Genomic DNA, 18,025 nt, shown 5'->3' with positions numbered 1-18,025 from the left:
CTGGTTCTGTAACATAGTTGTGGCTTGCGACTGGCCCGGGAGGAGAGCCTGGCCGCCTCCAGCTAGGGCTCCCTACCCACCCCGCCAACCCCAGGCAGGTTAGGGCTGCCTGCAGATGTCTGTCGGTGCCAAGCACTCAAGAACAGGGAACCCCGAGGCTGTGTACATTGAAGTCCTGGTGTAAAGCCTCTAGTTATCCCTGGCTGAGTGAGACTTTTTCCCACAGCAGCCTTAGACTGACTTGGGTCACACGTGTGCATAGTAATGAAGTGAGAACATGAAGGGAGCTTTCCTGGCTCTGAGAAGCCGACTTATTTCTCAGGGATGCTTGAGCTCAGCTTCTCCTCAAGAAGGGACGGGTTTTGTAGAAGTATTCTGAAGACGTTTTATAGCTTCTTTATTACAGATTTTGCTTAGTTAAATATTAAGTACCTCAACTCAGGAAATTCATACTTCCAGAATGTCACAAAAAAGGCCTTTTGGATACTTCCTTATGTGCCACAGCAGGCACCCAAAACTAAAGTGTTATAAATGCGATGCAAGCTGTAAAAGTAGAAATCATAATATTGTAAAAACACTGAAATAAGAAAATGAGATAATGTAACCACTGTTTTTGAAAAGCACAGATCCTGAAGCTGGCTTGTAGCTCGTTAGCCGCTATGGGATGTCTGTGGCCATGTCTGTCTGTAGAAGGGGGGTACGGGCATCTCACTTATAGTGCTAGAGTACTGAGTAAGGTACGGCAAGCCCTTAGACCATGTCGGGGTGTGCTCGAACGTTGGTGGCTGTTATTTTAAGGAAGCTGATGGTCTTGGAAAGAGATGGACTCTGGGCATTCAAAGATATGTTAGACGCCGCTCTTACTCGTCAAAGGAGTTTGTAGGTTTAAAGCTGTTGAGTCTTATTTGTGAGTTTTTCTTCTTCTTTCTTTAAATTTTGGTTTTTGATTACTAATATTTTTTGGTTCTTGTTTGAGAAAAGGATAATCGGAAGTTGGAAGGTTGACAATTAGACTATCGAACTCCTTGATATTACCTGATTGGAGACAGAGATGGAGATCACGGGCCTTGGGGTCAGATCAGGGGTCAACTGATGGTTCCTCTCCTCAAGAGCTACGCGATCTGGGGCAAGGGAGTGAACTGTACTGAGCCTTCTCAATGCAAAGTGGTTTTAGACCAGGCCATGCCTCTCAGAGGGGCATGTAGGAGGGAAAGGTGTTGAGTAGCTGGTCAGAGTAAATAAGCTCCTAAATTCAGGAGCGGCCTTGGGAGAAACACAAAACGAGGCAGTGAAGGGAGCGAGCAACATTGCAGAATGGCTCCCGCTCACTGACCATCAAAGTGAAGGGTACCAGGGACATCGCCAGCTTTTCCACCAAGATGCATCCTGGGCGCACTGTACTCTTGAAGCCGGACTCTGTCCCCACCCGCTGCTGGAACTACCATAAAAGCAGCCAGCAGAGGCAGGGCCAGCATGATCTGACCAGCTCCATGCAGGGGAGGACCGCGGAGTTTGGAAGGAGTCTGGAAGGGAGAAGACTGGCCTTCTGTACAAGCCCTGCCCCATGGCAGGCTGGTGGAGGTTGTCAGTTACCTGGGTACGCAGCCACGTTGTCCCGCACTTGTTCTCATGGATGTCTCTGCCTGGAAGGAGTCCTGCCGAAGGAGGAGGACGAGCTCTTCCTGGTGCCCTGGATAAGCTGCTCTCTGCACTGTGACTCGCTGTCCCCAGCAAAGCCTCCCAGCTTCCCTGGCAGTTGAGGCCACGCGACCAAGTTCTAGCCACTAGACTGTGAGCGGATATGGTATGTGTACTTTGCAAGGAATGTTCTTTAAAAAGGAAGCTCATCCCCTTTCCACCTTCATAGGGCCGGACTTGGTGGTGAGTCACGTTTGATCAGATGGGCTGGGACAATACATGTGTATGGTTTGCATGCCTGTTGGTGGGAGTAAGTTATAAGAAAAGCCTCACCCTTTGCCCTCTCCATTGTTATCAGTCTCTCTTCCTGAAGCACTGTGGAAGAGATGGCCCTTTTGCATGTTAAACCATTTTCATGATAATACTAGGATATTAGTTTCTTTTTTTTTTTTTTTTCATTCTTACTAGATGGTGGAATCTCATTAGTGTATGGTGGAATCTTCCAGAAGCTACATGACACGTGATGATGTCATCACTCTGGTGGTTAGTAAAATGTGTATGTTTTTGGTGTTTTAAAATTTTATTTGAATTTTTTTTTTAAGATTTTATTTATTTATTTGACAGAGAGAGATCACAAGTAGGCAGAGAGGCAGGCAGAGAGAGAGGGAGAAGCAGGCTCCCTGCTGATCAGAGAGCCCGATTCGGGGCTCGATCCCATGACCCTGAGATCATGACCTGAGCCAAAGGTAGAGGCTCAACCCACTGAGTCACTCAAGCGCCCTGTTTGAATTTCTAATATGGTAAACACTGATAGCTGTAACGGACAAAAGTGGAACACTGAGGTCTTCAATAATATTGAAGAGTGTAAAGGGATTCTGAGGCCAAAGCGTTTGCGAATGCTGGTATGTTACTTGTTTGAACATCTCTGCCCTAGGGAACGTTCAAGCCTGCTTGAGGTGCTTGGTTACTTTCAAGATTTGGTTGAAGGGATGTTACATCCTTACACTGCATTTTCTGCTGCTGTCCATGTGTGGTATATGTGCACAAACACACCATCATCCCAGACAGGATGGCATGTTCTAGAAGGCAGGGGTGGCCCTTTGATCCTCTTTACATACCTTCTCCCAGGTGAAGTGACTCTTGACCCAACTGAACAGGGAACAAAATGGCAGGCCTGGCTAGATGAAGAGCCCAGAGAAATCTATGATCATGACTTTAGTGAATTTCCTCACCTGTTGAAGCAACATCTGAAGACCTCCTTGAGCCTGGCGCTAGGTAAGGCACGTGGGAGCAGGGCTGGGACCTGCTCTGTGAGTCCCATGAGCCAGGGCTCTTCTCACTACTTGTGTGGATCTTAGACTCTGTTCCTATGTCATCACCTAGAGCCTGAGGGATCCGAGTTACACAACAGTTTTGAAGGCCAATCATTACATTAAAAGCAGCCGAGACTGATTCTGCACCCCCCTCCCCAATGTGACTTTTTTTTTTTAACACTTAACATTAGGAAAATTATGTAAAGCCAATAATTTTTTTTTAGTACAGCTGACCCACAATGCTACCGTAGTTTCAGGCGTACAGCTTAGTGATTTGACAGCTTTGTACATTATGCTGTGTTCACAAGTGTAGCTGCCATCTCTCATGACCTATTACAATGTCATTGATTGCATTCCTTATGCTGTGCCTTTTATTCCCATGACTTATTCATTCTACAGCTGGAAACCTGGATATCCCACTCCCCCTTGCCCATTTCACCCATCTCCTCCCCTCCTCTTCTCCTAGCCAACCACCAGTTTGCTCTGTGTTTATAGGTCCAATTCTGTTTTGTTTGTTCTTTTTTTCTATATTCTACTAAGGAATGGAATCATATGGAATTTGTCTTTCTCAGTCTGACTTCTTTCACTTAGCATGATACCCTCTAGGTCTGTCCATGTTGTCTCAAGTGGCACGATCTCATCCTTTTTAATGAATATTTTTATTTAACGAATTTCACTAGTGATTCCTTCCACTGCCCAAGGTCACCTTAGGTCCTCCAAAGCTTGAGTTAACATTTATCCTCAAGATAGGCCTTTTCAAAATAAGCTTAATTCAGGTTGTCCTGTCACTTGGCCCCAAATTCTTTTTTTTTAAGACCCTGAGATCATGACTTGAACTGAAATCAAGAGATGGCTGTTCGACTTACTGAGCCGCCCAGGCATCCTGGAACCAAAATATACTTTAAACATTATTTGTTATTCTGTTCTTGAACACACAGAATTAAGTGGTTTACTCTGTTTTAAGTTCAGATACATTTTTTTCCCCTTATACGTAACCCCTGATAATTTTTCCCATGGACTCAGGAATCTTGGAATGGCAAAAAGGTGTGTGCTGGTCAAACCCTACTTTCCCAACAGCTTCCGAAAGGCCAAGGCAACCAGAAGGAGAGGCAGAGAAGTGACAGTCTCCCCTGAGAATCATTGCCTCATCCATAGGCATTCCATCATTTCTGACTTTTCACTAGTATTGCAACAAACACTGCACTGGCCGGGCCAGGCTCGTCTTCACAAAGTGCCACAGACTGCATGGCTGACCGCCAGAAATGGACTGTCTTCTAGCTGTGGAAGCCAGTCATTCCAGTCTGCTGCATGCAGGTAAGGTTGGTTCCTTCTGAGGGCTGTGAGGGAAGCACATCTGTGCCAGGCCCCTCTCCTTGGCTAGAGATGGCTGTCCCTTCATGTTCTCTTCCCTGTGGCCATCCATGTCCAAATGACCCCTTTTTATTGGGACATCAGTTATACTGGATTGGGGCCCGCCCTAATGACTTCATTTTAACCCAATTATCTCTGTAGAGATGCTCTATTTCCAAATAAGGTCCTGTTGTGAGGTACTTGGGGTTCGGGGTTCAACACCCTTTTTTGAGGGGACGGGGAGGCACAATTCAACCTATAAAAAATGTCACAAAACAACAGGTGGTTCATTGGTTCCTTTATTTATTTAGGAGGTAGCGGGAGAGACGGGACAGAGGGAAATTACCTACAGGGCAAGGGCTGAGGAAGGTTTTGCAGGGGCTGGGCCAGAAAGCAGGAACACTGATTCTATAGTTGAAAAGGCGTAGCGCACATTTGTAAGTACCTGGCGGGAGTCTGGTAATAACCTACCTTATGAACAAGTACAGTGGAGTACCACTTAGTACAGTCATACATGTTTCTACCGTCTTCAGATTTTTATATACAGTATATGATCTGTTTTTATAAATGTACAGCTTGAAAAAAAGAGATCCTTCTTATAATAGGTACAGCATTAAACACAAAACCACCATGGGCCAGCCGCATTCCAGCTGAAGACCCAGAGAGAGCAAGGCCAACAGCCCACACCCCCAGCCCCTGCTCAGCCCGGCGGCCGGATGGTCCCGGCGAAGCGCAACCCAGCGCCCCCTGCACCCGTGGGCTCCGCAGGCCATGCCGGCCCTCGGCGTCTGCTCGGGAAGTGCCCACTCCTGCCAAGCCCAGCCTGCAGAGGGCAGGTCCTCCCTGAGGGAAAGTGGCAGAGAGGAATGTGTGTGTCAGGTAAGGAAAAGAGGGATGAAAGCAATGTGCTCTTTGACTAAAGGCACTTGTCAGCGGCCGCCTACAGCCGTTCCCTGGGCCTGGGAGGCCAGCGGGTGCTGTTCCGACAGAGCCAACAAGGTCTGAGTGGACCTTGCCTGTCCTCTCACCAGGTTTAAATACAATAAATAAATCTTAGCGGGTGGCTGTTTTGCCCTCCTGGGCTCCTATGAATAGGGCCACCTTTTAGGATCGTTTATGGAGTGACACTCCCTGTCCCCAACCCAGCATATCATTGTCCTCCACGGGGAAGGTGCCAGAAAAAGGAAGCAATTGCTCGCTATGGATCAGAAGGAGAACCCCAAAACGTCCCCTTCCCTGTCTGGAGCGCCTTCACTCCAGTGACATCAGAGTCTCTGTGCACCTCAGATCTTGGTCACATAGTTGTTGGGGAACAGGCCCTGCTTGCCTCGTAGTCGACCTGTCCACCAGCCAGAAGGATCTGTAGGAGACCGAGATGGCGAAAGTGAGGGTGAGCAAGGTAGCTCTGCCTGGGCCAAACACACCCCGCTCCTGTGGGTGCAGCACGTGGGGAAAGGTGGTTTGGGTCCCTCCATCTGTGTTCTTTGTCCTTTTTATTTATTTTTAAAGATTTTATTTATCTGAGCAAGAGAGAGCGAGAAGTGGAGGGAGAGGGAGAAGCAGACTCTCCACTGAACAGGGAGCCCGACATGGGGCTCCACCCCAGGACCCTGAGATCGTGACCTGAGCCGAAGGTAGCCACTTAACGGACTGAGCCATCCAGGGGTCCCCTTTGTTTTCTTTTAAATGGACGAATCTGTTGTAAAAAGTAACCCCTCCCCCACAGCAGACACAGACCACTCAGGGTCCTCTTTGAGCAAGAACCTGCTGCTCGCACGTGAGGCTTCGCTGACAGCGTCCTGTTCTCAGCCCTCCAGGACTGCCGGGCCTCGGAGATGAGGCTGATGGCTCCCCTTGGGGTACAGGCACGCTGAGCCTAGTCGGGGACCATGATAGGGCCCCCAGTCCTGCCTCCCCACTTTTCCCCACACAGGGCTACTCCCCCATCAGACCTTTCCCACTCCTTCCTCCAGCGCGGAATGTTTCTGGAAGAACCTGATCTGCAACGCCTCCCACCTTAATCCCAGGCCCTCCACCAGGAGTAGGTATGTGGTCTACATTCTCTCAGACCCTCTTCTGTGACTATAACCACACACACACTCATTTTAAACAGAAACAGGCCACTCTATCTTATTATTCTGCATCTTGCTTTTCAATACTATTTAACAGGTATTGTCTTTCCACGTCCGCATCTCATTTTTAAACAGCTGCATTATACCAAGATTTACAGATCCATTTCCTGATTGCTGGACACCTGTTTCCCTACTGATGGAATCAGTGTCCCTACCTATATCTTTATGTCTGTGTGCAAGCAGGTCTACAAGAGAGATTCCTGGCTCAAAGAATATAGACCTTTTATTCTTAGGACATTAAAACATTGTTATAATAGGTAATACTCTTCAGTGTACTTTCAGAAGTATAAAAGCAGGGCGCTGGGTTGGCTCAGTTGGTTAAGTGTCTGACTTGATTTTGGCTCAGATCATGATATTTCATTTATCTATTTTAGATCTCTAATTCATCTGGTATTTGTTTTATGTACGAGGTAGAGCCCTAACTTTATTTTCTTTTCAAAATGAAAAGTCATTGTCTGTCCTTTCTCCTGATTTCAAATGCCACATTTATCCTAGATTAAACACCTGTATGTACATGGGTCCGTTTCTGGATTCTATTCTGTCCCATTTTCCTGTACTCACACTGCACTGCACCCATTACAGTGATAATTTATAGCATTTTCCGAGAACTTCTAGGACTCGACATTTTCCACAAATATGTCATTGTTTTGATTAAACCCAAAATACGTGTTATTTCTAGAAAAATCTGAAATATTTAGAAATGAAAAGAAAGCAATACTCAAAATTCAACACTTAAGGAGACCACCTATGAATACGTGAATATATACATACACACAGATAGCCATCTGTTTTATATTTTTATAAAAATGAGACTATAGTCCAAAGTCTATAACCTTTTTCCTTTTTCCCATGAACATTTTTTCCATTTCAGTAAGTATACCATACTACTGCATCATGATCTCTAACAAAAATGTCATCAAAGTTCACTGAAGGGATAGAGCAAAGCTTGTTTAGCCAATCTTTGTTACTGGGTAATTGGTCATTTCCACTATTTTTGCTGAACAAAGCTGGTGATAAAAATGGTTTGTGTTTACTAAGCATTTATTTCAACCTTTATTTGGACTCCGACACCTTCTAGGAAGGATATTAAATGGCTAAAATATTGAAACCTATAGCAAACTAGGTGGTTCAAGGAGGTCAAAATAATGCCCAGAAGCCATTTAGAAGGAGGTCAGTCCAGGCACCTAAATCTCCTGACTGAGCTCCTGTGATGAGGGAATGGCTTAAAAACACCATTCCTGGAACTGTCCTTGGCCACCTCTTCCTGAAGTCTAAACTTAACCAAGGCCCACTTCACTCAGGCTGTCCTTGCTCTGCTTGTAACGGATGGCTCCGCACTGTCCACAAGTCCTCCTGAGCCCATCATTCAGGGCCCTCCACCAACAGGCTACGCCCAGCTTCACGTGGTCTCCTGTGACATCCCCGAGGGATCGTGCCACGGTTGAGCATCGGTTCCTTTTCCTAAAATGACCTGCTCTTTCTAGCCTCTCTGGCTCTCTGTCTCTCCCCATTCCTCACCACAAATGCCATTTCCTTCACGGTGCTTTTTTAACATCCTAAGACAGCCATTACCTTTTTCTTTTAAAGATTTATTTATTTGCTTTGGAGCAGGGGAGGGGAAAAGGGAGAGGGAGAGAGAAGCCCAAGTAGATTCCCCTCTGCACAGGGAACCTGACACGGGGCTCAATCCCACAACCCTGAGATCATGACCTGAGCCAAAATCAAGACAACCAACTGTCCTACCCAGGTGCCCCAGAGTTATCTTTTTAAAAAACTTCCATAAGCTAGTGTTTGGTCATATGTATATTATATTCTAGATTATCATCTCTACCAAATTAATGAAGCATTCAGCCAAGCCCACAGACTACTTTTATAATAGATGTTCCAGGTTGCCTCCCTGGCTTCCATTCCATCTACTTTCCATATGAGGAGGCCATCAAGTTTGGGTGGGATAGTCCTAACTCCCGTTTCCTACAGAAGTCCCTGCCAGGCCTAACCTACTACAGGTACAGCCCTTGTCTTGCTACAGAGATTCAGGAATGGGCATGCGACCAATTTGGTCTAATCAGAGTGAAACCTGGGGCTTTTGTCCAATGGCTAAGAGAAGTTTCAGAGATAAAGCAGATTCCAGACATAGTTGATATTGCTGGAATTGATGCAGCCATTTTGCTGCCATGAGGGAAAACAGCCAAGAAGGGAGCAAATACAAAGAAGGAGGAGCTGAAAGAAATAATTTAAAGAAAAAAAAATTTGGAGCCTTGATCAAACTGAGCCTGAAGCCTAGCCTTTTGCTCCAAGTTTCAGTTAGAATAGTCTATAAATTCCCTTCGTGTTTAAACTAGTTCTTATAGCAATGTGACCAGATGTTCTTTAGGAGGCTGTCCCAGCCAGCCATCCAACCATGCACTTACCTTCTTTGATAATATCGATAATGTCATTGGCATTGAAGCTGAGTTCATCTGTGTCCTGAGCATCATAGGCATAGAGAGCCTTGCACTGTGGCACCTGAGGCTTAGGCTTGGGCTGGGGCTTAGGTCTGCCCCCAGCTGGCGGAGGCCGACTGCTCGTTTGTCTCCGGACACTGTGGAGAGAGTGCAGGCAGGTAAGAGATGGGAGCTAACAGAAGGTACCACTGTGTGCTGGTCTGGAGCACGGAGCCAGCACTGGCCTGAAGTTCAAATCCACTTCAAGCCACCAGGAGATACACCAATTCCCAAGCTTTCTCTGAGAATAAAAATACTGCCCCCAACTTTGGAGAAAGAACTCTTGCCAGTGCCCCAGAAGCCTGCAGGTACCTTTCCTCAACAGCAATCCTCCTCAGAATCAACCACCACCCTGCATTTTGTATTAATAATTCTGCTTTTCTTTGTGTTTTTACCATACACACAAGTATCCCTAAACAGTACACATGGTTTTTGCCTCTTTAACCGGATAAAAGGCATCATGTTCTTCTTCTTTTTTTTTTTTTTTTAAGACTGGCGGTGGGGAGGGGGGTGGGGAGGGACAGAGGGAAAGAGAATCTTAAGCAGGCTCCATGCCCAGTGCAAAACCTGACGCAGAGCATGATCTCACGACCCTGAGATCATGACCTGAGCCGAAATCAGGAGTCCGATGCTTAACCGACTGAGCCACCCAGGCACCCCTGAAAGGAATCACATTCTACCACCATTCGCTCTATATTGAATGTACTGGCCATGCATTCTCAGGGCCTCAACCTCTTCCACAGCACAAATATGTCACCATTTACTTTTCCAGTTCCCTGTCAAATGGTCATTTGGGTTGATTTCAGGTTCTAGTATTGTGAAAAATAATAAAAACAAAAATGCTGCTTTGAATACTCCTGCCCTGCTGGTGAGGCTCTGCAGGGGGCAGGGGTGGGTAGGCAAGTACCATGGGCTGTGGGGCAGCATCCGGGCCTCTGCCCGCTGGATGTCAGGAGCACCTTCCCTTCCTCGTGGCCTTCACAAAACCATCTCCGGCACTAGCACCCTCACCTGCGTCTTCTAGCTTTAAATGGAAGGAGGGCACGGATCGCGTGGAGCACTGGGTGTCCTATGCAAACGACGAATCAGGGACACACATCAAAAACTGATGATGGACTGTATGGTGACTAACAAATGGAAATGAAAACGTATTCTTTCTACGTACTATACTGCCCCAGCTGCCCTTCATACATTGTCTCAAAGGCAAAGCACTATATAGCTCGAGATCTTTAATCTGAAACAACTCTTTGTTAAATATGTTCATACAAGGCATTTAGAATAAAAAGTAGCAAATGTTTTCTTTCCCACTTTGCCTGAGGACGAAACCAGGAAAAGCCCACATTCATTTGCTCACAAAATAAACATAAATTGATGATTTCTTCTCTGAGAAACTGGGCTGTACCCAGCTCAGTGGGGCTGGCTCTCTGGCCTGGCCAGGTGTGTTCTCACCTGTGGCAGGAAGGAGACGGGAGAGTCTTTCTCCAAGCAACCTGAGTTGTGAGGGGAAAATCACACCCCCTCTGACCTGTGCTCTCAGGAGGCCAGGGCTGCTCTGTTTGCTGAGGTCCCTTGATAACAGATGCTCACTGGGGGCTGATGAGCAGGTTAGATCATGAGGGGGTATCTGGGTGTGTGTGTGGGGGGGTGGTCCTGGCTGCCAGCTGGGTGGGTAGGACTGCTTCTATCAGGGGTGGGCTTTCAGGGGGCTGCCTAGGGCTCCCTGTGTGGGAGGGGAGCAAACCCCAAGGTTACTCGGGCTCTACTCTTAGGTCAACCACTGTCCCCACCTACCACCAAACACTTTTCTTTCATCATAGAGGAAAAGCATCTTGTAGATCATTAGCATGACATCATTTCCTCCCTAGTCGATTGGAAATGCCCATTCCCTGCTGAAGTGCTTGCTTCTCTGAACACTGGCCAGGCAAGCAGGCTTTTAATTAAGCAACCTATATATTAGGGATGTGTCAGCATCTGGTTAATAAGAGCCATTAGCCTGGATACCAGAAGTCATCTGATTTCCCAGCAACAAGGAAGGGAGGGTGCGGAGGAAGGGTGTGCATTACAATACCCTGGGAGGGAGGAAAGCTTCCAGGCTGCTAGTTCTAGGATGCAGGGTTGAAAGGATGCATGCATTCTCTCTCCCTCTCTCTCCCTTTCTCCCGCCAAATACTCATAGATGGAGATCTGACCTCTCTCATGTCCAGGATGGGAACTTACCAACATTAGTGCAGTTGATGAGGCGTCTGAGCCCAAGAGTATTGGGAGTTAGGTGTAGTCCCGGAGGAAAAGGGGCCAGTGGGGCCTCTTAGCGGGGAGAAAAAGGTGGAAGACTGAAATGTACGACTGTCCTTCCTGCAGCAATCCTGGGCGTCACCCCCCTGGCTGCTCTGCCCAGTGCCTCCAGCTTTGACCAAGCCCTGGCAGTTCCTCCTCCCTCATGTCTTTGCTGCCAGCTGCCTCCTTCCTGGGCTCCCTGAATATCCCCCAACTCAATGTCTATTAGATCACTACACCCTCCACTAAAAATCCTGAGAGCTTCTCCCTGCCCTTGGGAAATAAACCAAGACCCTGCATGGGGCCCACAAAATCCCCGCCAAGTGTGGCCCCTGTGGGCTTCCAGCCTCAAGTCCTGCCGCAGGCCACATTGGTACCTTCCTTTACGAGCCCCGGCTGGGGTCGGGATACCTTAGTCACGTACTCCTGGCTTATGTCATCTTTAGGGGACCAATGCTGTCCCTCTAAGATTAGGAACAAAACAGGGATGCCAGCTCTCACCACTTCTGTTCCAAACTGCACTGGAAGCTCTGGCCAGAGCAAGTACTCAAGAAAAATAAAAGGCATTCGGACTGGAAAAGAAGTAAAAATACCTGTATTCGCAGATGAGATGATCTTGCATGTAGGAAAAAAACCTAAGGAATGCACTAAAAAACTATTACAATCAATAAACAAGTTAAGCAAGATTAGAGAATACGAGGTTGAGGAAACAATTCCCTTTACAAAAGGGTAGTCCTATTCATATGAAATATTCAGAGGAAGCTAATCTATAATGAAAGCAAGTAGATTAGTGGTTCCCTAGGGCTGGGGCTGAGGGTTGGGGGAAGGACATTTCTTCCCGGGATGATGAAAATTCTAAAATTAGATTATGATGGGGTGCCTGGCTGGCTCAGACAGTAGAGCATTGGACTCCTGATCTTGGGGTCATTCGTGTAGCCCCACGTTGGGTATAGAGTTTACTTAAAAATTCTTTTTTTAAATTAGATTACAATGATGGTTGTATAGCTCTGCACCTAAATACTGCTCAATGGTACTTTAAATGGGTTGATTTAAGAGTCTATAAATTATATCTCAAAACTACTTAAAGAAAAAACAACAAAGTAAATCACATAGACCCCTTCTGGTTTGGCGGCTCACTGATACCCAGAGTGACCTCAGCCAGTCTGTCCGCCTGGGAGTGCTGGATGTCCCAGAACCAGGGCTGGCTGACGGAAGAGATGGAGAGCAGGACTATTTAAACACCTGCGCGAGCACAGCCACTGCATGGTATTTGGTACCAAGGCATCAGAGGATACTTCCTTAGGATAAGTCAAAGTAAAACCAACCAAAATAAAAGCTCAGGGGATACTGGGGGTTTAGAGTCCCTTGCAGGCCATTGGCAATAGTGGGCTTGGTTGTCCCAGGCCCTGGCCCATGGCCACCGTGCTTCACCAATCTAAAGCCATCTAGTGATTTAGCCACCTTGTCTAAACAGGGCTCACAATACCCCACACTGGGGAGCAGAGAGAGTCCAGGCAGCTTTGAGATGAGGTACTGAGTTCTGGGGAGCAGAATGTGGACTGGGGGGCTGAGTTTGAGGGGGATGGCTGTGGAGGTGGGGGACAGCTTCGCATTTTGCATCAGGGACGTGTCTGTGTAGACAACCAACCCTGCAGTCACCGTGATCTGGCTCTTCCCCGTTCCAGTGTCCTCTGTGACCAGAAAGGAGCACAACTCCCCAGTGAGGCAGCCAGTCAGAGCCAAGTCCCTGCAGCCCCATTCTCCCATCTCAGTTTGTTTCCACCCCTCTTGTGCAACTCAGCAGAAAGGCGGGTCACCTGGGAACCCCTTCCTGCAGCTGTAGGAAGTCAGACCGGCTCGCCTCAGCCGTGGCTGCTCCGGGCAAGACACGGTGCCGGGCATCTTCACAGGCCCTGCTTCATGGCACCCGTGCACACCTTCCTGGTCCTGGGGGCTGGCCTGCCCCCACGCCCCACCAGGACTGCTCACCCCAACGCTCAGACGCTTTCTAGCACGCTCTCCGCAAACTCCACTGTCAGATGTACGACGGAGCCCAGGACATCTGTGCCAATGACGTGACGGCTGCCTCTCCATTTTACCACAGTGTAGACCCAGAAACCGGACAGGAGCAACAGCCATTTCCCCTGCTCCGTCTTAGTCTCAGCCTTCAACCCACACAACCCCCTTTGCATCACTAGGTGGCGATCCTGTGTAATCAATAATGAAAGAGAAAGACTCCCAGCTGCCAGGAATTGATTAATGAGGCCTTTCAGGGGCCAGGAAGGCCTCCACGTGCAGCCCCGGGTCGAGTGGTCAATGCCACGAGGAAGGGATCCGGGCCTGCTCACCCAGAGAGCTGGAATGGGCTCCGTCCGGCCCAGGGGAGGAGGACGCTACGCATGGCGAATTCTGCAAGTCAGCTCTTAAACACAGCCATTGTCACAGACAAGAGTGGACACAATGACAATTTTTAATAAATTACAAGCAAGGCAATAAATACTCAAAACTCAGTCCTTCCTAATTATTCTCTCACATTTTACTTCTGTCTACGTGCTTGACGTTATCAATGTCTGGCTGCTCGAGGATGGCGAGAACACTAGTCTCGATGGTGTGCGGCTACACATCTCTTCCCAACTCTGGCCCTTTTTATTTATTTATTAAGATTTTATTTATTTATTTGACAGAGAAGCAGGCAGAGAGAGAGAGGGTGAAGCAGGCTCCCCGATGAGCAGAGAGCCCGATGCGGGGCTCGATTCCAGGACCCTGGGATGATGAGCTGAGCCGAAGGCAGAGGCTTTAACCCACTGAACCACCCAGGCGCCCCAACTCTGGCCCTTTTATCTCCAGAGAGCCGGCCGCACACCAGCACGCTGCTGTCCTCACTCAGTCGTGGTGGCCCCTGTTCACTGGTCTACCAAGCGTCCTGCCTGAACTGGTTTTGTTAACACACAGGTAGGAGTTAGAGTGTTCTGGTACCTCTGGTGTCTTAGGACATGTGCCCTCCTAATAAGCTTCACATGACTGAAAACTGTTACAAAAGCAATTCTTTCATGGGGATCATGGGGGTTGGGGCAAGAATTCCTGAACCTCCCTAAGTTATTTTGCACTCTATACATATTAATGGTTGAGTTCTGAAACTCCACATCACCGAGCCCATTCAGCGTTTCCTTCTGGGTAACTTCGGTGCAACGTAATCCGGTTTTCCTACGGCGACTTGACCCATCCTTACCATTTGGGTGTATCTCTTCCTCACGAGGAAAACAAGCACACGGGGAAGGTGAGCTACGGCAACTTGCTTTCGCAGCACATCGTTCTTCGGAGAAGGGCACCAGACCTCGGGCGCAATCCATCCTAAACCACCCCACAAGGTTTCCCGAGTCCTCAAGCACCTCCCATCCAAGTTGCTGTGCACGAACCGCACCAAAGGACAAGCCCCGTGTTCCTGACTGGGGAAGATCGGTGAGGGGGGACTCTGCCCTGAGACCTCAGGCGGTCAACCCACAGCTGAACGCTTACGGACAGCTGCCCAGTCTCACAAGAGAGCAAAGCCCCAGATGACATCAATGAGGACAAGGCTACCTGCAGTTGAGTGTTTTTGCCTTTGCTCTCCTCTGGTAACGCCTGTCACTGCCCCTAGGACTCGAGCTGTCACTGGGAAAGGAGCAAAGGATGTTTAACAAGAACACCTCCCCCACTCTGGCCCAAAGCCTGCAATGCCTGAAGCTTCCACCCGCATGGAGTCCAGAGATCTGAGTTCCTGAGAGTAAAGCCGCCTTTCAGTCCTGGTAGAACAGGAGTATTTCCCGGTAAGACCGTAGCACATGGACAACAGTAATAAAACCAATACACATAAACTTTCAAGGTGCGCAACACTTGCCGTTTGCAAAGCCCTTCGTCTTCAAGACGCCCTGAAGGGTGGGCTTTAACCTCTGATTATTATCCTTACGATGCAGGTGAGGACCCCAAGGTGTGGAAAGACGCCATGACGAACAGGAAGGGACACAGCTAGTGATGAGGGAAGCGATCGCTGTGTCCAACGTGTGGCCCAGAGCAGGCATGGGGCTCCGTGAATATCTGATGCCTGAATCAGTGAAAGACGAACAAATGAAATCAGGGACCGACACCCAGTCCGTCCCTGCAGCTGTGACTCCTGTGCTCTCTGCACACCGCCAGGCCATCTTCTGTGTGCGTCTCCCTCTGCTCCCACACCTCTGGGGCAGCTGGGTGTACCTAGCTGATCCCAGGGTCAGCTGAGATTAAGCTTTCTAGTATCACCCCTTTGTTCTGCAGATGTGAGATTTATGTCTTGAAATTCCAAGAAGGAAAATAATGGCATTTTATTTCATTGGCTCTTTAAAATATACTCAGTTCCAAAAGGTTGAATCTATAAACATTACTGGAAATATGGGAATGGATGCCAGGAATTCCTAAGCCTCATGTCTGCCTGGGCCAGGATACGGCTGCTGCTCCTGTAGATTGTGGGTTGAGAAATATTGCTATTGGACACTTGTTGGAAATTTTAAGCCCCTTGAAAATAGAGGCCAACCAAAAAGGCAGTGTTCCTGGGAAGTCACAGCAAAGGGTGATGAGTGAATTGTTTGTATGACTCTTGCTTAACCTGTTCTCTTTCCTGAGGATCAGGAAAGATCTAGGACCTGCACCAGACATTTCAAAAGGTGTGCTGAGAGACTGCAGGATACCTCCTCTCTCTGTCTCCTCAGCCAGTGACAATGAGGATGCCACCAAGAATAGCTCCCATGTCACAAACACGGCAAGGCGAGGGGAAAGAACCCAGTTAGGATGGTAATTTAGTGAAGGCTTTGTGCTCCCTCCAGAAAACCTGGCTGAACCTAAAATAAACTGACCGAGACTTTCCGGAATTAACTCGAGGTGCTAATTACACCATTTGATTTTATCCACATTACACGATCCAAAAGAAATGATTGCTTATGCTAAATGCATTCATACAGAAAAGTGCACCGGGGGTGGGAGAGGGAAAAGGAAGATAAGCCCAAGAGTGTGAATGCCCAAGCAGAGAAAGACCACCATTATCTGGTTTGTACGGATTGGCACGTTCAAGGTCACTGCTTTGAGCTGTGATGTATACAGCAGTGTTCGTGTTTGTGGAAAGATTTGGGATCCCAGAGTCTGCTGTTTGCTTCAACAGGCTGCTGTGAAATGAACGCAATTCGTGTTTTCTTGGCAAAGAGCAGCTGTTAAAGGCAGCTGACCCTGCGACTCCCAAAATGCCTCAGGCATGTGTCTCAGGCCCGTATAAGGTCTCTGATCACATTAGAAATTATTTTAATTTTCCCTTCATGTGTTTTAGAAATGAAATCCGAAGAAGCAGCTCAGCCCTTTGACCGGCATGTGATTTTTCAAGGAATGTTGGCATCACGGCAGATCTTAGGGTGCAAAGGAGAGGCTGGCTGGGATTCTTGTAGCTACCGGGGCGGAGTGCGCCGGGCAAGAGGACACGCACCACAGGAGGCCAGGAACAGCCTCCTTTCTGGTAGACGGGTGCAAAGGTGCCCTCCCCATCCAGCCTCACGGACATTGCCAAGCCAACATCACATATGCCTGATATGCCATCACATATGCCAAGACCCAGAGGTGGCAAAGGGCGTGACGAGGCTTAAATGCGGAGCCAGGCAGCCGAGGGCTGGAAGGGAGCAGCCTCAGTTAAGACACAGTGTTCCTAAATTGCTTGCTTTTGGCTGACAGATGCTCCCAGTTGGCTGGTGTGCAAGTCTGTAACTTGCAAAGCAGGGCTGGAAAGATGGTCTTGCTTGCCAAAGCGAAAGCAAGTAGGAAGCTAACAGACAGAGCTAAGAGATTTGGTGCATTTTGTTGATGGATTTTCATCCCCTGCCTACGTAGGGACATCAACCCAGGCCCAGGAAGGGCTGCTGGACTATTTTCGCTATGTCCATCCATCCGGAGAGCGTAGGTCTGGGTTATGGACTAAAAATCCTAGCGCCTCGACAGCGCCCTTTGAATTCACTTGTACACGGAATCTTTCCTGGCTTTATCAATGAGACAACAGATGCCTTCAGATGAGCGTTTTTCAAAATGTGGTCCCTGGATCAGCAGCAACAGCATCTGAGAACTTGGTAGAAATGGGAATTCTTGGGTACCGTTCCGGACCTGCTAAACCAGACACTCTGGAAGTGGGCCAGGAAATTCTCCAGGTGATTCTGTGCACATTAGAGTCTGAGAACTACTGCTTTCGACCACGCCCCAGTCAGGTAGGCCATGATCGCTAGAACCCGTGGGGAGCAGCTGGTCTACACAAGCATGGCGGTAGGCGGGGAGAGACCCAGCAGAGGGCAACAAACCCTCTACGGACAGCCATCTGTAAAAAACTGAGCTGCTTTCATATCTGGAGCTCAAATGAGGTGAGACTAGCCGGAGGGAAAGGAACCCCAGGAGAGCGTGGTTACTTTCATAAGAGCTTCGTGGTCTTTTTGAAGGAAGCTGACAAGGCAGGAAAAACATCCTGTAATGGGGCCTAGGAGGGGATGGGAGGAGCTGTTGTTTCTCTCCTGGCACAGCTCTATGTCATACACATGTCTCCTGACCAGACGCGAAACATCATCATCCTAAAGACAAGGAGAGAATGGAAAATGGAGGCGGGCCTCAGGGAGGGAAAGAGGGGCCTGGAGCAGGCCCATTCTGGGGTTCAGCGGGGAAAACTACTCCACCACTGAGGATCATGGGGGATGGGATGACTCCTTCCAAGTCACAAGTTCAACTACCATGAGGTAACGGTTGTATCACCGTCACCGCCATCACCGTCGTCAAGCTGCGGCTGACCGAGCAGCCCCTTACACGT

At 48.4% G+C, this 18,025-nt stretch overlaps 1 protein-coding gene across 1 annotated transcript in view; it reads right to left on the bottom strand.

Moving 5' to 3' along the window:
• Positions 1–5,029: 5,029 nt before the first annotated feature.
• The window catches only part of MYO1E (myosin IE), a 193,177-nt gene continuing 180,181 nt past the window's right edge, over positions 5,030–18,025 (bottom strand). The window contains exons 27-28 of the mRNA XM_032864826.1: positions 8,845–9,014; positions 5,030–5,661 (exon numbers count right to left, since the gene is read on the bottom strand). Of these exons, the coding sequence (XP_032720717.1) occupies positions 5,585–5,661; positions 8,845–9,014 (247 nt within the window). The 3' untranslated portion in view covers positions 5,030–5,584. The remainder of the gene's footprint in view (positions 5,662–8,844; positions 9,015–18,025) is intronic.

This window comes from Lontra canadensis, unplaced genomic scaffold (assembly GCF_010015895.1).
Source record: "Lontra canadensis isolate GAN:19392208 unplaced genomic scaffold, GSC_riverotter_1.0 scaffold28, whole genome shotgun sequence".
Classification (NCBI taxonomy): Eukaryota; Metazoa; Chordata; class Mammalia; order Carnivora; family Mustelidae; genus Lontra; species Lontra canadensis.
Note: the sequence above shows the minus strand (reverse complement) of the source record. Positions and strands in the feature narration are given on the sequence as shown.